The following is a 15540-nucleotide window of genomic DNA, read 5'->3' on the forward strand; positions in this document are numbered from 1 at the left end:
GTTTATGAGAGAGCATGGAGTTTCTCCCAAAAAATATAACCTGCTTTATAGCACAAATTCCAACTAGGCTGGATTATCCTCCCCCCTTTCACCCACTGAGGATGACAAAGATTAAATGGTTCTTCCTGTTAATGCACAGAAATACAGAAAAGGGAAGATTCCCTGTGATGCGCCCATTATTTTCCATGTTACCTACAAACAGAATCGGTGTGATGAGGTTCACCAATTCCTACTTTTTCAGTCCAGAATAAATAATTCTATCTTCTACTCTGACCATCTCTTTAAAACAAATCTTACTTTTTGAGACACTGGACAGTCAAAGACAATACTAACATAGTATCATAAGTGTGACTCCTCCAAGCAGCAGTCACTGCACACTACCTTGAGCAACCACTTGAATGTTACTAGTTGTTATTTTCATGTCTTGCGTTCTTTAGACTCATGGATATGTTGCTTCAAACCTTAACAATTTCTGCAGGGTACTGCAAACAACCTTGGAGGATCTTAGCATCAGGACAGATTATTTTTTTGATCTGCCTTTCTCTTGACCAAAGGACTAAATGCTAAGTCACAAAGTTGAACTTGTTTTGTACATTCAGCATCTTCTGCAGGAATGTGGCTTTCAGAAGCAAACAGATCTATGAAAATTGAATAAATGCTACTATTCTGGGAAGCTCTCCATCTTTGTATAATATTTCATAGTTTACAAATTCATTTCTGTGGAACTCAAAAATACTTTATGCCAAGTCAGTAACAGTCCTTTCTATTTTCTCATCCTCAGTATTATGTTTATCCTGCGTGTGATACTTTACTGAACTATATGCTGCTTAATTTGAATACTTATGCTGTAAATACTTCTGTAAGTTTATATTTGTATTTATCTAGGTAGGTAAAGATCTTGTGAGCAACCCTCAGTCCATATTGGTTTGTATTTTCTTTCCAGAGCCTGTGCCAGCCCACAGAGACTGGCAGAATGACATGGACAGCAGCCCACAGGAACATCACTCCCTGGGGACCAGTCGACTGCTGTATCACATTACAGATGGAGACAACCCTCTTTTGTCACCACGCTGCTCTATCTTTAGCCAAAGCCAGAGATTTAATCTAGACACAGAGTCTGCACCTTCTCCACCAAGTGCTCAACCTTTCATGATGTAAGGAAATATGTTTCACTATATATTTTAAATAACTTTTGTATAGTTCACGATCTTTGATTCTTCGTTTTTTCAGTTATGGTTATGTCATAAACAATGAATGTTAATATTGTAGCATGTTTTGACTTGGTTAATTTGCCAGAATTAGGACCTAGCATTGTTCAGTCATAACAGTTCAACATTGTTTGAAGTTGTTGTTAATTCAAGTTAGCAAGGGTGGTTTTAATTGTTAGTAATTGGTCTGATGAGTGAACATAACATAGAGAAGACTACTGAGGTATAATACCAAAAGAAATCAGCTGTAATAGAGCTAAATCTTGAATTTTTCCTATATATGAGTGTCATAGAACATACAAACAGTCCACACATATGATCTCCAGGAACTAAGTTGTGAATTTCAGACAGAAACCAAACTTTCTTAAAAATGCTAGGAAAGCATTAAATGTGCCTGAAAGAAGGCACAGTTGATTTATAGCCAGTTCTTTGATTTGACTACTATGCTTTTGGCTTTTGCAGGCCAAGGAGTTCTTCTAGATGTAACTGTGAAGAGTGCAAAGAACCTCAAACAGTAGCACAACTTACCAAGCATCTTCAGAGTCTCAAGAAAAAGATTAGGAAGTATGAAGAAAAGTTTGAGCAAGAAAAAAAATATCTGGTAAGCTGATAATTGAAAAGATAAAGGGAAATACTGCCAGAGGCAAGCAAGAATCCCAGTGGATATAAATGTATGTGAAATAATAGGAAAAAGGGTATTTTTGATAAAATTAAATAAGAAGATCATGAATGAGGGAATATCTGTAATAGGAAAAAGGGTATTTTTGATAAATAAGAAGATCATGAATGAGGGAATATCTTTCTGACATGTTTTAGTGTATGCAGTAGTTCTGAGGCTCTAATTTGCATTTCCTTTGGATTATCTTTGTTGCAGAATACCCATCTTGTAGATGTGTGAGAAGTGAGAACCAGGGAAACAACTGACAGGCTTGTGAACCAAAATGGTTCAAAAGATTAAAAGCTACTTATTTATTTGGTAAAATCATTTGCTTGGAAATATTGCTCTGTTGTGCAGATTCCTACATTCAGGCAGACTCCTGTAAATCTCCAAAGCATTAGGGCTCAATAGAAACTGGTGGCAGAAACAGAGACCTACAAATGGTGGTGGTTGGTTGAGGGGAGTGGTGTGTTCTGTGCAGTGTGTGCACAGTGAGCTAGTTTGTGTAATGTGCGTGGTGCAATACGAACATGCTGAGACATCTGTGGTGCTTAGGATGTGTAGACTGTGAAACAGGGAAGACTGTGAGACTTTATGACTACATTAAAATGAAAATTCAGCTAATTATGTATTACCTTGTAATCCTGGCAATGACTGCAAACTTAAATGTCCGTTTGTGAATTGTACTGCTCTTTGGTCATCAACAGTCATCACATTGTGACCAGAAAATAACTTATTTCAGAAGTTTAATTTTTCAGAACTGTTTTGCCATTTCAAGTATGAGTTTTGAAGATCCACTGTAAATGTATTTTATGAAGCAATTTTGAAATGCAAAGAAAGAACTGATATACAAAGCTTTTGTAGTTTTTTGCTTTTGAAATCAATCTGTTGAGTGGGATTTTGTCATTTGATTAGTTAAGCAGTTCAGCTGAAACATTTAAATTTCTGTTTCCCAAGAAGATCCCTGTCTTAAAACACTAAGGACTTATCCCAGCAAGGGCCAGAGTGCCTCCATTACCATCCTGGAAATCACTTAGGAACTTGACTAACATTAGGTATCTGATCAGACCTTTTGAAGTCACTGAGATTACTTATCCAATTAGTCAAGGATGTAGATGGGTTCTTTTGCCAAAATATTCAGGTCCATATAGCACTGTGCCACAGGGGGGAAAGATAAGACATGGTAAGTAAGTACCCTCATCAAGCCAAATGCTCTGCTTGGCACTCTGACATAGTGCAGTTGGAACTATGGATGTTTTTTAGCACATTGCGTGTGGATAGGTTTATATCTGTTTGATTGTATAACCATCAGTTCCTCCTTTTTTATTCTCTGTTTCCTTTCCCTTTCAGCCGTCACATGGTGACAAGACTTCCAATCCTGAAGTTCTGAAATGGATGAATGATTTGGCGAAAGGTCATAAGCAGCTCAAAGGTATGTAATAGGATGTAACTTCATTTTATTGCTGAAGCTTTTGGAGTGTACCTGAAATATTGTAGTTAGTTTTTTAGCCTCAGTGCTCTGTTTATTTTTCACTAGTGCATGGTGATAAATCTCCCAGAGACAACAAAGATATTAGGTGATGTAACTAAAAGCAGGGATTAAAGTAAGGCAGTTCAACACTCATAACAAGGCTAAAAAGAAGAAGGGGAAAAAGACATCATCTCTGCCTCATCACCATAAACATTCATGCAAAAGGCAATGTTCTTCTGAATATATTTATGAGAGCCTGAAATACAGAAGCACAAAACTAAAAGGGTCTTTGGAATAGTACAAATGTAGGTGCAAAATGTTTCATTAGGACTGAGGTTACACACCTCTAAAACTCTATGTATGTATTTATTTATTTCTATCAGAAAACTGGATCTTTCCCTGATATTAGATTTGGTCCAGAGGGTCAAGTTTTGCCCTTGACTGTGTGCATACCACTCCATTAACGTCTGTGGGTCTGTCACATGCTTGCCTTGGGGGAGAATGGAGCCAGGACTGATTGATTTTTATTTTTTTTTAAAGCTATTTATAATTTAAATAATTCCCCCCCCCCCATTATACATGGATTATCACTACTAATTAATTGTAGTATTATGTTTCTTCTCTGTTTTGGATATAGTTAAGAATGTAGATATTGAGTGTATGATTGTGGTAAATAAAAAATTAGAAACTCATATTTCAGTAAACTTCTTCTGGAAAGTTCTCCTTTAGATATTAGGCTGCATAATTGTTAGATTTTTTTTTTTCCCCTTGAAAGTTGTGTTAGAAATCCAGGAAGGGAAAATGAGAGGAAATGGCCAAACGACATAAACTTTCTGAAACTTATCTTTCTGACTCATGCATTGCTTCAGCCTGACCTGCACACCTAAAATACCTCAATGCTGTGAACACTTTTGATTTTATTATCCTGAAAAATAAGTCTGCTTTTAAGCAAAGCAAGATTTATGAGGTTCATGGGATAGGTGCAACTGAAATAGAAAAACACTCAAGTGCTTGTAGGTCCTTCAACTTTGTAAGGCTTGTCCATCCTTCCTAGCTCTACAAGTTTAAAAAAAAAATAATAAAAAAAATAATAAAAAAACTCGACTATTTATCTTACAAACCTGGTCAGACTGTTGCCACTGAAAAAACTGTTAGTATTTCTGCAAGGATTTAAATAAATGTAACACATTTGGATCCACCAGTTTCTAACTTGCTCAAGATCCTTCACCAGCTAGTTATATGCTAGGAGCAAAGGTTGGTTTTGCAGGGGATAATTCAGATCTTTATTCAATTTCCCTGTTGCTCTGTGCAGGTTCCTAGAGCTCCAGGGTCTTTGGCTTGGTGTCAGGCTGATACACGTTACTGCATCAGGGCAGGTTGCTGAGGTTGCTGACTGGAAAGCTAGGACAAACTGTAACCTATAAGTCTTCTGCAGGGTTGCTATGGTGCTCTTCTGCCTTGGGAAATAATTTAAGCAAAGGGGCTTACTTAGCTACACAACTGTGGTATGATAAGAATTGTATGCAAGAAGTAGGGCTGTTTTTTTTTCTTGTAGTGTCAGAGGAAACTTCTTTGCAAACATTTCCAATAAATTTACTTGTCAAGTAATTTGCCTTTCAGAGCTGAAACTCAAAATGTCAGAAGAACAAAACTGTACCTCAAGAGCACCCCAAAGAAATGGTCATTGTGAAAGCACTGGGACCTCTAATGAGGCTGAGACACAGGAGGCCACAAGCATGGAACCATCCTCAGTAGAAGAAACCATGGACAGCGTTTTGAGAAGATTAAAGGAGAAAAGACAACACTTTAACCTTCCTGAAGCTGTCAAGGTATGTGATAAGTATGGCTGTTTCTTTCAAAACTTTATCATCTGAGGCAGATATTAATTAGTGTGTCAGGGTAAGCTGGGGAATGTGCACCCTGTGTCTTCTGGTACTGCCGTGCATCACTTTGCCTGGTGTCAAATTATGTTCCTACTCCTGATGCTGTACAGCCAAGTGAGACCATAAATTCTGTCCTCAAAGGTACGTAAAATCCAAATGTTGACATTTAGACTCTGGCTAATGAACAAAAAAGAGGAGGGCACGAGGGGGACAAGGAGGGGTGAAGAAGAACTAAATGCTAAACTACGCAAGAACTAAGAAATTATTATGGGTGGGTTTCAGTAGCAGAAAGTACCTGGCAGATATTATTTTTAATTTTTTTTGTCTCTTTTCTTGGTTCTTAAACAACTAACTACTGTATAAATCCCAAAACTGTTCATAACAATGCTGTACTTCTGAGATCTCGAGCTCTGCATACATGACTGACTTGTTAATTGTTTCTTTTTATAAACTACTTTTAAAAAAATCTCAAATGGAAAAAGTGTTTTATAACCAGAACTCCTTTGCACAAAAACAAAATATGACAACAAAACCATGCTGTTCTGTATATAGTTCTAAAATCCCAACAGTGCAGACAGTATAAAAATGTTTTCAGTTGGTTTTTGGTTTTTTTTATTATGCAAGTGAAATCAGAATACACCAAAACAGATGTCAGTGAGGAAATCCTGTCCAGAAATACTCTCTTATAGGAGTAAGTTGAGTGTGAGTTTCAGTTTTAACCACTTGTCAATTAAGGGACTTCTGATTTTCCAAAAACAAATGTCCTAAATATGTGAAATGGCAGTGCTGGCTTGAAATATTCTGACAGAGAATTGTGCAATGTAAATGAAATGTTTGCACAAGTTAATATTTTCAAATATTTTTTAAAAGCCTTATTTTCTTTTTGTATTCTTGTAGCAAGAAAGAACTTGTGTTGAGAGAACTATCCATTTGCTAGCAAAGGTAGTTTGGTAACAGTTATATGAAGCTGCTATGGAACAGAGGCATGAGAAAGAATCAAATGAAGTAAAATTGATCTACTTTAAAATTTTATTTTTTAGTAGATCCTCAAGTGTAACATTAAAAAAGATTGGGTTTTGAGTATGAGTCATCCTGGACTTTTGGGGGAGAATGAGATTTCTAGCACTGATGAATTTATGTGCAACATTTTATTTTTTAGATAACGTTTAGGACCTGTACCAGAATTTGAGCTAGATTACTAGTACACTAGTAGCAGCTAGAAGTTTCTTTTTCTAAAGATTTAGTTATTTCAAGCAAGGATAGTGTTTCCATAAAAGCCTTCAGATTTCTCACCTGAAGTTCAAATGCAGAAAGCCTCTAAGGCCCTGCTGAAATGAAAACGAGAGACTGAGCATCTCTGGGAGAGGCGTAGAGTATAATCCTTGAACACCCTGTATGTCCAAAAAGGACAAACCACAAGGTCTGATTATGAAACGGCAGAATGTGGTTTATAGAACAAAACACCACTCCTGCAAAAAAGCTTGTGAGTAAAGCTACTGAGTGAGAAGACACAGGGAAAACTGGGATTATCCTGTGAATGATTCAGTAACCCAAAATGGATGGCTGCCTGTTACTACTTGTGTCACTAGTTCCTTGTGCTGGAAGCTGGTGATTTATGCACCAGTTCACCTCATTTTAGGTACAAGTCTTCAAAAAAAAAGGATTGAGACCATGAATGTAAGAGTCCAGGAGCCAAAGGACAGACAGACAGACATAATTTGAATCATATTACTAAAAAAAAAAGCACCAAATCACAAAATCCACATCCAAATTCCAACTCCTGACTTTTAATGCAGTTGGAATGTGTCTGGAAAAACACCAGTGAGCTTAAAAGGCATAAGCATTCACGGAAGAAACTAGTAGGGAAGAAAACTGCATGCAGTAGTTTGTGTGGCTTTGTCTCAAGTTACGTAAACCGAACTACTACCTTAGCTTTACATGCAGTCCCCTTTTTCTTTCTTCATATGCAACAAACAACTTTTGCCTTATATTTAGTGTTTAAGATTTGCAGTCTGTCCCCCAAGGCTTTTCTCAGACTTTGCTGTGAGGTATCTGCCTCTCATTGATCTGCTTCAGTTCATCTTTTTCTTGGCCATCAAGCAGTGTTTTTATTTAATTAGCATTGAATTTCATGTTGCTGTATGCAGCCAACAGTCCTAAGATATCTCAGACAATTCTGTAGTTTGTGATTCCACAAAAATTCTCTGATTTTGAAATTACCAGCCATTTTGAACTTAGCTCAATACAAAACAGTTTTGAGATGCCTAATAAAATGAGCTAATGAAATAGGCCCAAATGCTAAACCCTCCTGAGACTGTTTCTCATGTTTAAAATCAATATTAATGATCACTCCCTGTTTCCTCCTAACTATTCCAGGCTTAATAGTTTTGGAAATAATTAGCCTTGTATTAATTGCAGAACTAGCAATAAGTAAACCAATTAGCTACTTTACAGTACTCCTACATTCTTGTTAGCAGCTCTTCTCCAAACATGAACGACAAAATTCTGGAGTGATTAACTCATGCAGACCTTTAAGGTGAAAAGTGATTAATGGTTATGCACTGTTTTTGCATTTGGGCAGCAAATCAAAAAGGTTTTGTTACTGCTGAAGTTAATAGCAAGGAACTCCATTGATATTAAGAGAATTACTTCTTCAGGGCATGATATATTTTTAAAAAGTAGAGGCTGATTATTAAAAATACTCCCAAGTTGTCAACAAAAAACCCTAGTCATTGACTTTTTGTAGAAAGGCTTACCCCATCCTCCCAAAATGCCATCATTTTTCCCATTACTTCACTGGGGTAGACAAGCTCTTCTCCAAACCTCCAAAAACTTGGCCCTTATACAGATCTCATTAACTGATTTCTTCCTAATATGGATGAGAAAAGTACTTATTTAGGTTTTTCAACTATTCATAAATATTACCTAAACACTGGAAAATGTTCTAGGAAGCGCTGCACTGATACCTGTGGGACCTCAATGCCAACACTTTCTACTCAGGTGCTGCAGTCATCTTTTTTGAGCCTGACATTGCAGCACTCAACCCATGAGAAACACCCCATGTCCATGCAATTTGGCTCTGATGTTTAAGCAAAAAATTCTGTTTGTTTAGACTTTCTGTCAATTGGTATTCCCAGATAAATGTTGTACATTTGGAAACTTTCCAGATAAGGATGCAGTGTTCTGTCAGTAGCCTAATAACCACTTCCTGACTTTAAGCTTGTTAAACTGCTTTCATGGAATAGTAATTTTGAAATAAGGCAATCAAGTATTAGATCTTTATATACTGACATTAGAAAAAATAAGTTTCCAGCCTTTCAGTACATTTTAATTCATGCATCTTTCTCCAGAAGAAGGAGCACAAGTTCTGGCCACTTTGGCCAAAGTGTATTTTCCACTGGGTGAAGGTGTGACCCAACACCCACTCTAATCAGCAGAAGTATCTCCCAGCTCATATCAGCTTTGCATTAGGCCTTGCGAGGGTGACTTGTACTTCGATTAATTTAAAACTTAATGTATATTTGGACTGTGTTCTTGCTAAGTCAATGCCAAGTCCCCATTGACCTCAGTGGGGACAGAAACAGACTTAATATTCTCTGGGGAGAATAGATTATTAAACATATCTACTTGTACCCTTATCATAAAAACCTGACTCATAATCTTATAAATAACTTTTAAAAATAGGATATGACAAAAAAGCAAATGGCTTCAGAAAAAATTAGTCTTCAGAAATGTCTACTGTAGTTTGAGAGTATCCATTGGACAACCTGTAAGCATACCATGGAAAGACAGGTAAATAAAAAATTATCTAAGTTCTCTAACAAATACTTTTTGTTAGAGAAAGAAACACACTCCTGATAACTGGGAATTGGTTTCCGAGCAGCTCTGGACTGTTGTCCCTGCTGCCAGCCAGCCTGAGTCTCTTCAAACCTGCCATGTGCTCACTCACCTGGGTGAGTGTAGCTGAGCTTCAGTGCACTAGTGCAGCTGAAGTGTCAACTGACCAAGAAATTGTACCCTGTGGGTGCTGATATGCATGTAAGTTGAGGAGCAGAGTCTGATGGTGGAGTAGTTTACAAATGACCCTATTTTGATATTTAATTACTGAGGAACAAGTCCTTCTGGTCTTCTTTGTGGTGTTTGTTTATTTTTTTTGTTGTGGGATTTGCTTTCTTTCCCTTTATACACTACCACACAGTTTTCAGAAGGTTTACTTTTATATTTACAAATACTTGTGGCTGGCTCAGACTCTCAATACCTGATCTAAAATCATATTCTCCTCCGAATCAATGGTCCCCATGCAGATACACGACCAGACTAACTGAAGGGATGGCAAACCCTGGCTGTGGAAGGCAGTTCCAGCAGTTGTGACTGGAGCCAGCTCATCCACTGAGGTTGGTCTCAGCTGTATTTTCAGTGGGCCTCATCCCACTGGGATGCTGAGTAGGTTGGCCTGGGCAGACCACCCCATTACACTAGGAGCCTGTTGCCTCTATTACAGTTAGTAATTGAGATATCAGTGCAATGCACAGTAGAACCTTTTTAATTCTTATAACTCTGTACGCATCTTCAGAAGGAGGCAGCACAATTTGGCTCAAGAAAGTGAGGGTTACACATCATTGGGTATTTTCCATTAGAAAATAGATTGCCATTTTCCTTTTTAGAAATTCTATGGATTGAACTACAGTTCCCATGGCATATCTGTGGAAGCAAATTACACATCAGATCCTACTCTTCTAATACATTTCTCAGCTTCACAGGAGCAAATAAGAACTTTAATTTTTATTTTCAATTTTTGAGGAGTATATTTTGTTATGATTTCTCTTTAGGTAACTAAGCAAGAAAAGAGTCTCATGAAACCTCTTTACGACAGATACAGAATTATCAAGAAACTTCTCGCAACTCCATCTTTGATCACAACAATTGTAAGTTGGAAAGAATTAATATCCATTGTCAAGAAAAGAAGCTAAATGCTGTGTTTGATTTGTACCCATATGTCAGTTTGGCAGCAATAGAGCTATTGATATTTGAAAAATGTGCTCAGTGCTTAATACAGGGTGTTGATATTTCAAATAGAAGTTGCATTTTACAGAGCAGTTGCTCTAAGTCTAATGCCAGAGATCGTAACATTGAGCAGCAGTTTCTGAGGCAACCACTTCAAGTGACAGGGTAAGAGATCAAAGGCTGCATCGATTTTTTCTTAAGGATAATCTAGGCGACAGAGAGTGAAACCTCTCTCTTCCCATAAAGTGCTGTCACTGTATCTGGATGTTGTAGGCAATGCTTTTATCAATTGTGTAGTATATAAATATAATTTGTAGTACTTCAATTAATAATGTATTGATGTCATCTAACAGGTCTCACTGTGAGTAGAGGTGAAATAGGACTATTTGGAAGTTAATTGGCATATCTGTATCAAAAATACTAATCTAATAGTACTTGGGACTGAGCTGATTTTTAAAATTAAGAACTACTGCCATGTGAGATGACAATGGAGCTTTGTATTTCTTTGTAAAATTCCAGTGTAAATATTTGTACACATTCACATGGATATATTATTCATTTTTTAACTGAAGTTCTCTTGTGGTACTTATGAGCTTTGCTCCATGGAGTTTTTCTATTCAAGATTTAGTTTCAAAAGCTCAGCTTTTCTTCTGAGGATGAAGGAATGTGAGAAAGACAGCAACATCACTGTTTTGGTAGCTATAAAACTGTGGAATCTCTACCTCCAACTCTTGTTACAGTCAGAATTTCTGGTCTTATTACAACTAGTAGATGGTATACAAGAGGAGTGCAACTTCCAGCAAGACTGCAGAGCTTCCATAAATATAGTGTTCTTTAAATTTTTGCTCCTTATAAAGGCTTTTAAATAAACAAAAATAAATTGCTGGAGATACCCAAAAGCAGGGCCAGCTTCTGTCCTGTTTAGTCATGGTGGACAAGACACAGTAACTCAGTGAGCCCCATAAGACTTTTCATTAACAATGTCAGGTAGACTTGGGCAAAGCTTTCAATATACGCAAACTATTTCAGTGATTACATCCAGGAATCTAAGTCCTTATTCTTTATGTTGTAATTCTATTAATTGTCAGTATGGTCATGCAAACAACTTGGAATGATGTTTTTACATTTTACAAGCAGGAGGAGGAAGACTCAGATGAAGACCATTCTCAAAACAGCCATGAGTTGTCATCTGGCCCAGTATCTTGCCTCCCTGTTGATGAGCACCTGTGTTACCCTCAGGAGGAGAGTGAGCCTGCCTATGTGTCACTTCTGGATGAAAAGAAAGGTTTCAGGCAAACAGCCTTGTCTATGTCCAATTTACATGAGGCAACAATGTAAGTTCAGTCTTTTTTTTCTTTCCCCTGAACATTTTAGAATATTTTACGTAGCCTTAAAATGAAATATGATCCACACTTATTGCATGGTAATATTCTATACGAAAGCAGTGATTCAGTGTTTTCTTATGGGAGAAAAGAGAGAGAGGCAGTTGGTCATTTGAGCAGTATCCCTGTAGCTTGAGCTATTGATTCAAGCAACTTTGTGCCAAGTCCATGAAGAAAAAGCGAAGGAATATATGCAGATCAGAGAAACAACTAGATACTACATATTGATATAATAAAGATATGCTGGCCTACCTATAAATATTCAACAATTTTAGATATCTCACTACTTATCTTCTTAAAATGCATAAAGGAAGTTGATGAGGTGCTACCAAAATTAAGAGTAAAGAGAAATATCTTGGTTTTCTATGTATCTCCACTGTGTATGCAATAGTTTCTCAAAAATGCTGAGGTTAGGCCTGTGAATTTTGTTATTATGGAAAAAAAAAAAAAGACAATCCAGCTGCATATGGATAACAGAATTCTTTCTCTTTTTAAAAAAAAAATAAAATTATCCAAATACCCACTAAAAGATGCTTCCAAAAATGCTGATTCTGGGTAGCATTTCCACTGCATCACAGTAATGCTTGGTAACAGCTGTTTTTAGGATTAGGGCTTGGATGGTGACTATTAATTCAGTTACAGAGATGCAAAACATCTCCTGCGAGATGCTGAGCCCTGTCAACTGCAATTAATTCCATACAAAATTAAGGCCACTAGCAAGACACAATTCTGAAAGCCTTCCCTCCCATGTTCACCACAGAGCCTCTGCCTTCACTTGATTAGACATAACAGAATTCTTTCTCTTTTTAAAAAAAAAATAAAATTATCCAAATACCCACTAAAAGATGCTTCCAAAAATGCTGATTCTGGGTAGCATTTCCACTGCATCACAGTAATGCTTGGTAACAGCTGTTTTTAGGATTAGGGCTTGGATGGTGACTATTAATTCAGTTACAGAGATGCAAAACATCTCCTGCGAGATGCTGAGCCCTGTCAACTGCAATTAATTCCATACAAAATTAAGGCCACTAGCAAGACACAATTCTGAAAGCCTTCCCTCCCATGTTCACCACAGAGCCTCTGCCTTCACTTGATTAGAAGAATGTGGATACTAGTAAACAGGAAGGAGCACAACTGTTTATTTGTGTGATGGTGCAGCCAGTTATATCCATAGCTGGGAGCCATGTGGTGGAATGTTTCAGGGCCCTGAGCTCAGGGCCTGCCATAACCCACAGCAGCAGCCTGCTTATTTGCCCAAAGGCACAGCTCTTACAATACTTACAAGCGCATAATCATGTTCTTGTCTGTTTTACAGGCCTGTCCTGCTTGAACATCTCAGAGAGACAAAAGCAGATAAGAAAAGGCTTCGTAAAGCTTTGAGAGAGTTTGAGGAACAATTCTACAAGCAGACAGGAAGGTAAGCAACCAGCTCAACACAAGCTCTCTCCTCCCCTTTGGGCTCCTGTGCACAAGTGTGTGTTTCTGCTGGGGAGGCTACTCTTAGGTGAGCAGGCCAGAGAAGCTGGAAGATATCATGAGGTGTCTGGTCTCTATGAAGATGTCCTTCTCCCTACTTAGTTCCTTCAGGATGTGGACATCCCTGAGGACATGCCTGTAAGAGGTATGAACCCCATCTCAGCTCAGGATGTTTCCTGGGTTGAAGGGAAGCTGTCTGTTATTGAGGACGTAAATCTGCAGGGATTACAGCTTGCAGATGATTAATTTTTGAAAGGCCATACTTAAACCAGAAGCCATTGGTTACACCCTCTCCAGAGCAGAAACACACACATCTTCTTTTCCTCCTCCCTTAATTTAGAAAACTTTTGGTGAAAACTATGGAAGATATGGGTTTTTAGTATTCTGGTAACAATTTTCAAAGCACTGCATAATATCTTCTCTGCATATTTTAGAATGAAAAAATTAGCTGCATAGCTAACATGAAAAAAAATAACCTGTTATATGAAAATTAAATATTTTCAATACTATCCTTTAATTTCTGTCTGTTTAGGGCTTTTGGTCCTGTCAAATTCTCTTTAGTCACCTATGGTTAAGGGGGGGGGAAAGTAATCCTACGCAGTCCTTGTTAGTTGTTGCAGAATTAATTTTAAAGTCTATTTTTCTTCTTACTCTTAAAAGTAAGAGGAGACTCTTAAAATGGCATTTTTATTTGCTTTGATCAGGAGTCCTCAGAAAGAAGATCGGGTGCCGATGGCCGAGGAATACTCTGAATACAAGCACACGAAAGCCAAAATTAGGCTCTTGGAAGTTCTCATCAGTAAGCATGATATTTCCAAAACGATTTGAAGTTAATGCAATGCTGTGGTATTGTTCTCTAGAAAAACAACAAGTAAACACACAAGTAATGAAAGAGAGAAAGTAATTTTACAGGTCTTGGTCTGCTGCACAGTTATTTGACACACTGAGATTTTTGATGCACTTTACCAGTTATGCTAGCTGGGATGAGAGAGGAGAGGAATATGCAAGAATATTACGCATGGGTGAGTGGACTATAGTATATCTATTTTTCCTTTTGAAAAATCCTTGAAGTGCACTGTGAGAAAGTTAGAACTTAAAAAGGACACTGAAGTATTGTAGAGTCTCAGTTTGACCTGCTTTTTAGATTTAAAAAGTGTGAGGAAATGCTTTCCAGGATTTTAGTCCATGGTAATGTACCACCCATTTCTTTCCAGAATTAACATGCACTATGATTAAATATTAATATCAGTTCTCAGTCTGCTTATTCACTAGATTAAAAGACACATGAGAAAACAAATGAAAGAAAAACTCCTGGGCAAATGCTATATTTCAAAACAGAGTTGCCACTCAATTCCAATAGCTTCAAAGAAAGCTGCACAGCAGTGCTAGGATTTGAGCTGAAACTCTGGGAGCAGTGCAAAATGATGCTGCCTATGCAAAAAAGATAAAAAAGAAAGGAGGAACTGGGTGGAGGTTTTTTTTTTTTCTTTCTTTCTTTCTTTGTTTGTTTGACATAGATACAGGTTACCAGGAAGAGCTAAAGTGAATGTCCTGGCTCCTGTCCTTTTCACTATGGTTCACAGGATCTGGCTCACAGTACTTAAAATTCAGTAAATAGATAAAAAATATGCTAATTTTTATTTCTGTATTAAACTTTGCACTTTATTTTGCCTGATGCTAAAACATCTGCTTTTCTAACTACCAAAGCTTGCTTAGACGCATGCACTTTGTAAAACGTTGGAGTATTTCTCGTGTTATAAATTGCCACATATATATATATTAAAACAAGTCTAGATTATTGCATTATGCTATTTTGGATAGATGAAGTAGATGGTATATAATTGAGTGTCACAGTTACCTGATGAAGGTTAGACTTCTTGTTTGCTAAAAATAAGATTATAAAGATTATAAAGAAGATATTTTTCCATTGAAATGATGCATCTTTCTTAACTTTCAGAGCACACACTTTGTAATATTAAGGAGAATTTTTCACTGTTTGTGATATAGACCATTTGTGTGAAAAGTGGACTGTTAACAGGATTATCAGTAGTTTTTGTACTAGAAATGAAAAGCAGGGATTCTGGGAGTCTTAGCCCTGACATAAAGAGAGAAAGAATTAAAAAAAAAAAAAAAAAAGGGACTTGAATAAAATGAATCATGTTTAATGGCTTGCTTTAACTGTCATTTTGTATTGGCCACATAGAATAAGCAACCTGTTTTCTATCTTGGCAAGTAAATCTTCATTTTATAAAGTCTATTATGTACCACCCATATTTGTATTTATATTGTCTGTAGTGGCCCAGTATGATGTGGAAGACGTACACATTTCCAAGTACTTTGGAGGAAAAAGTATGAAGTATGGACACTAAAAAAGGATTTTTTTATTTCTCAGAGGTTTGTTGTTTCAGTGTAGTGACTTGAGAATTTATAACAACTTTTATGAATCAGAAATGGTCTC

At 37.1% G+C, this 15540-nt stretch overlaps 1 protein-coding gene across 1 annotated transcript in view; it reads left to right on the top strand.

Annotated features, from left to right (window-relative positions):
* The window catches only part of FAM13C (family with sequence similarity 13, member C), a 47250-nt gene extending 33003 nt beyond the window's left edge, over positions 1 to 14247 (top strand). The window contains 8 exon segments of the mRNA XM_010001111.1: positions 944 to 1154; positions 1671 to 1809; positions 3217 to 3298; positions 4958 to 5166; positions 10050 to 10145; positions 11359 to 11558; positions 12922 to 13023; positions 13787 to 14247. Coding sequence (XP_009999413.1) covers positions 944 to 1154; positions 1671 to 1809; positions 3217 to 3298; positions 4958 to 5166; positions 10050 to 10145; positions 11359 to 11558; positions 12922 to 13023; positions 13787 to 13910 — 1163 coding nt within the window. The 3' untranslated portion in view covers positions 13911 to 14247.
* The last annotated feature ends 1293 nt before the right edge of the window (positions 14248 to 15540 follow it).

This window comes from Chaetura pelagica, unplaced genomic scaffold (genome assembly GCF_000747805.2).
Source record: "Chaetura pelagica isolate M959 unplaced genomic scaffold, ChaPel_1.0 scaffold346, whole genome shotgun sequence".
Taxonomy (NCBI): Eukaryota; Metazoa; Chordata; class Aves; order Apodiformes; family Apodidae; genus Chaetura; species Chaetura pelagica.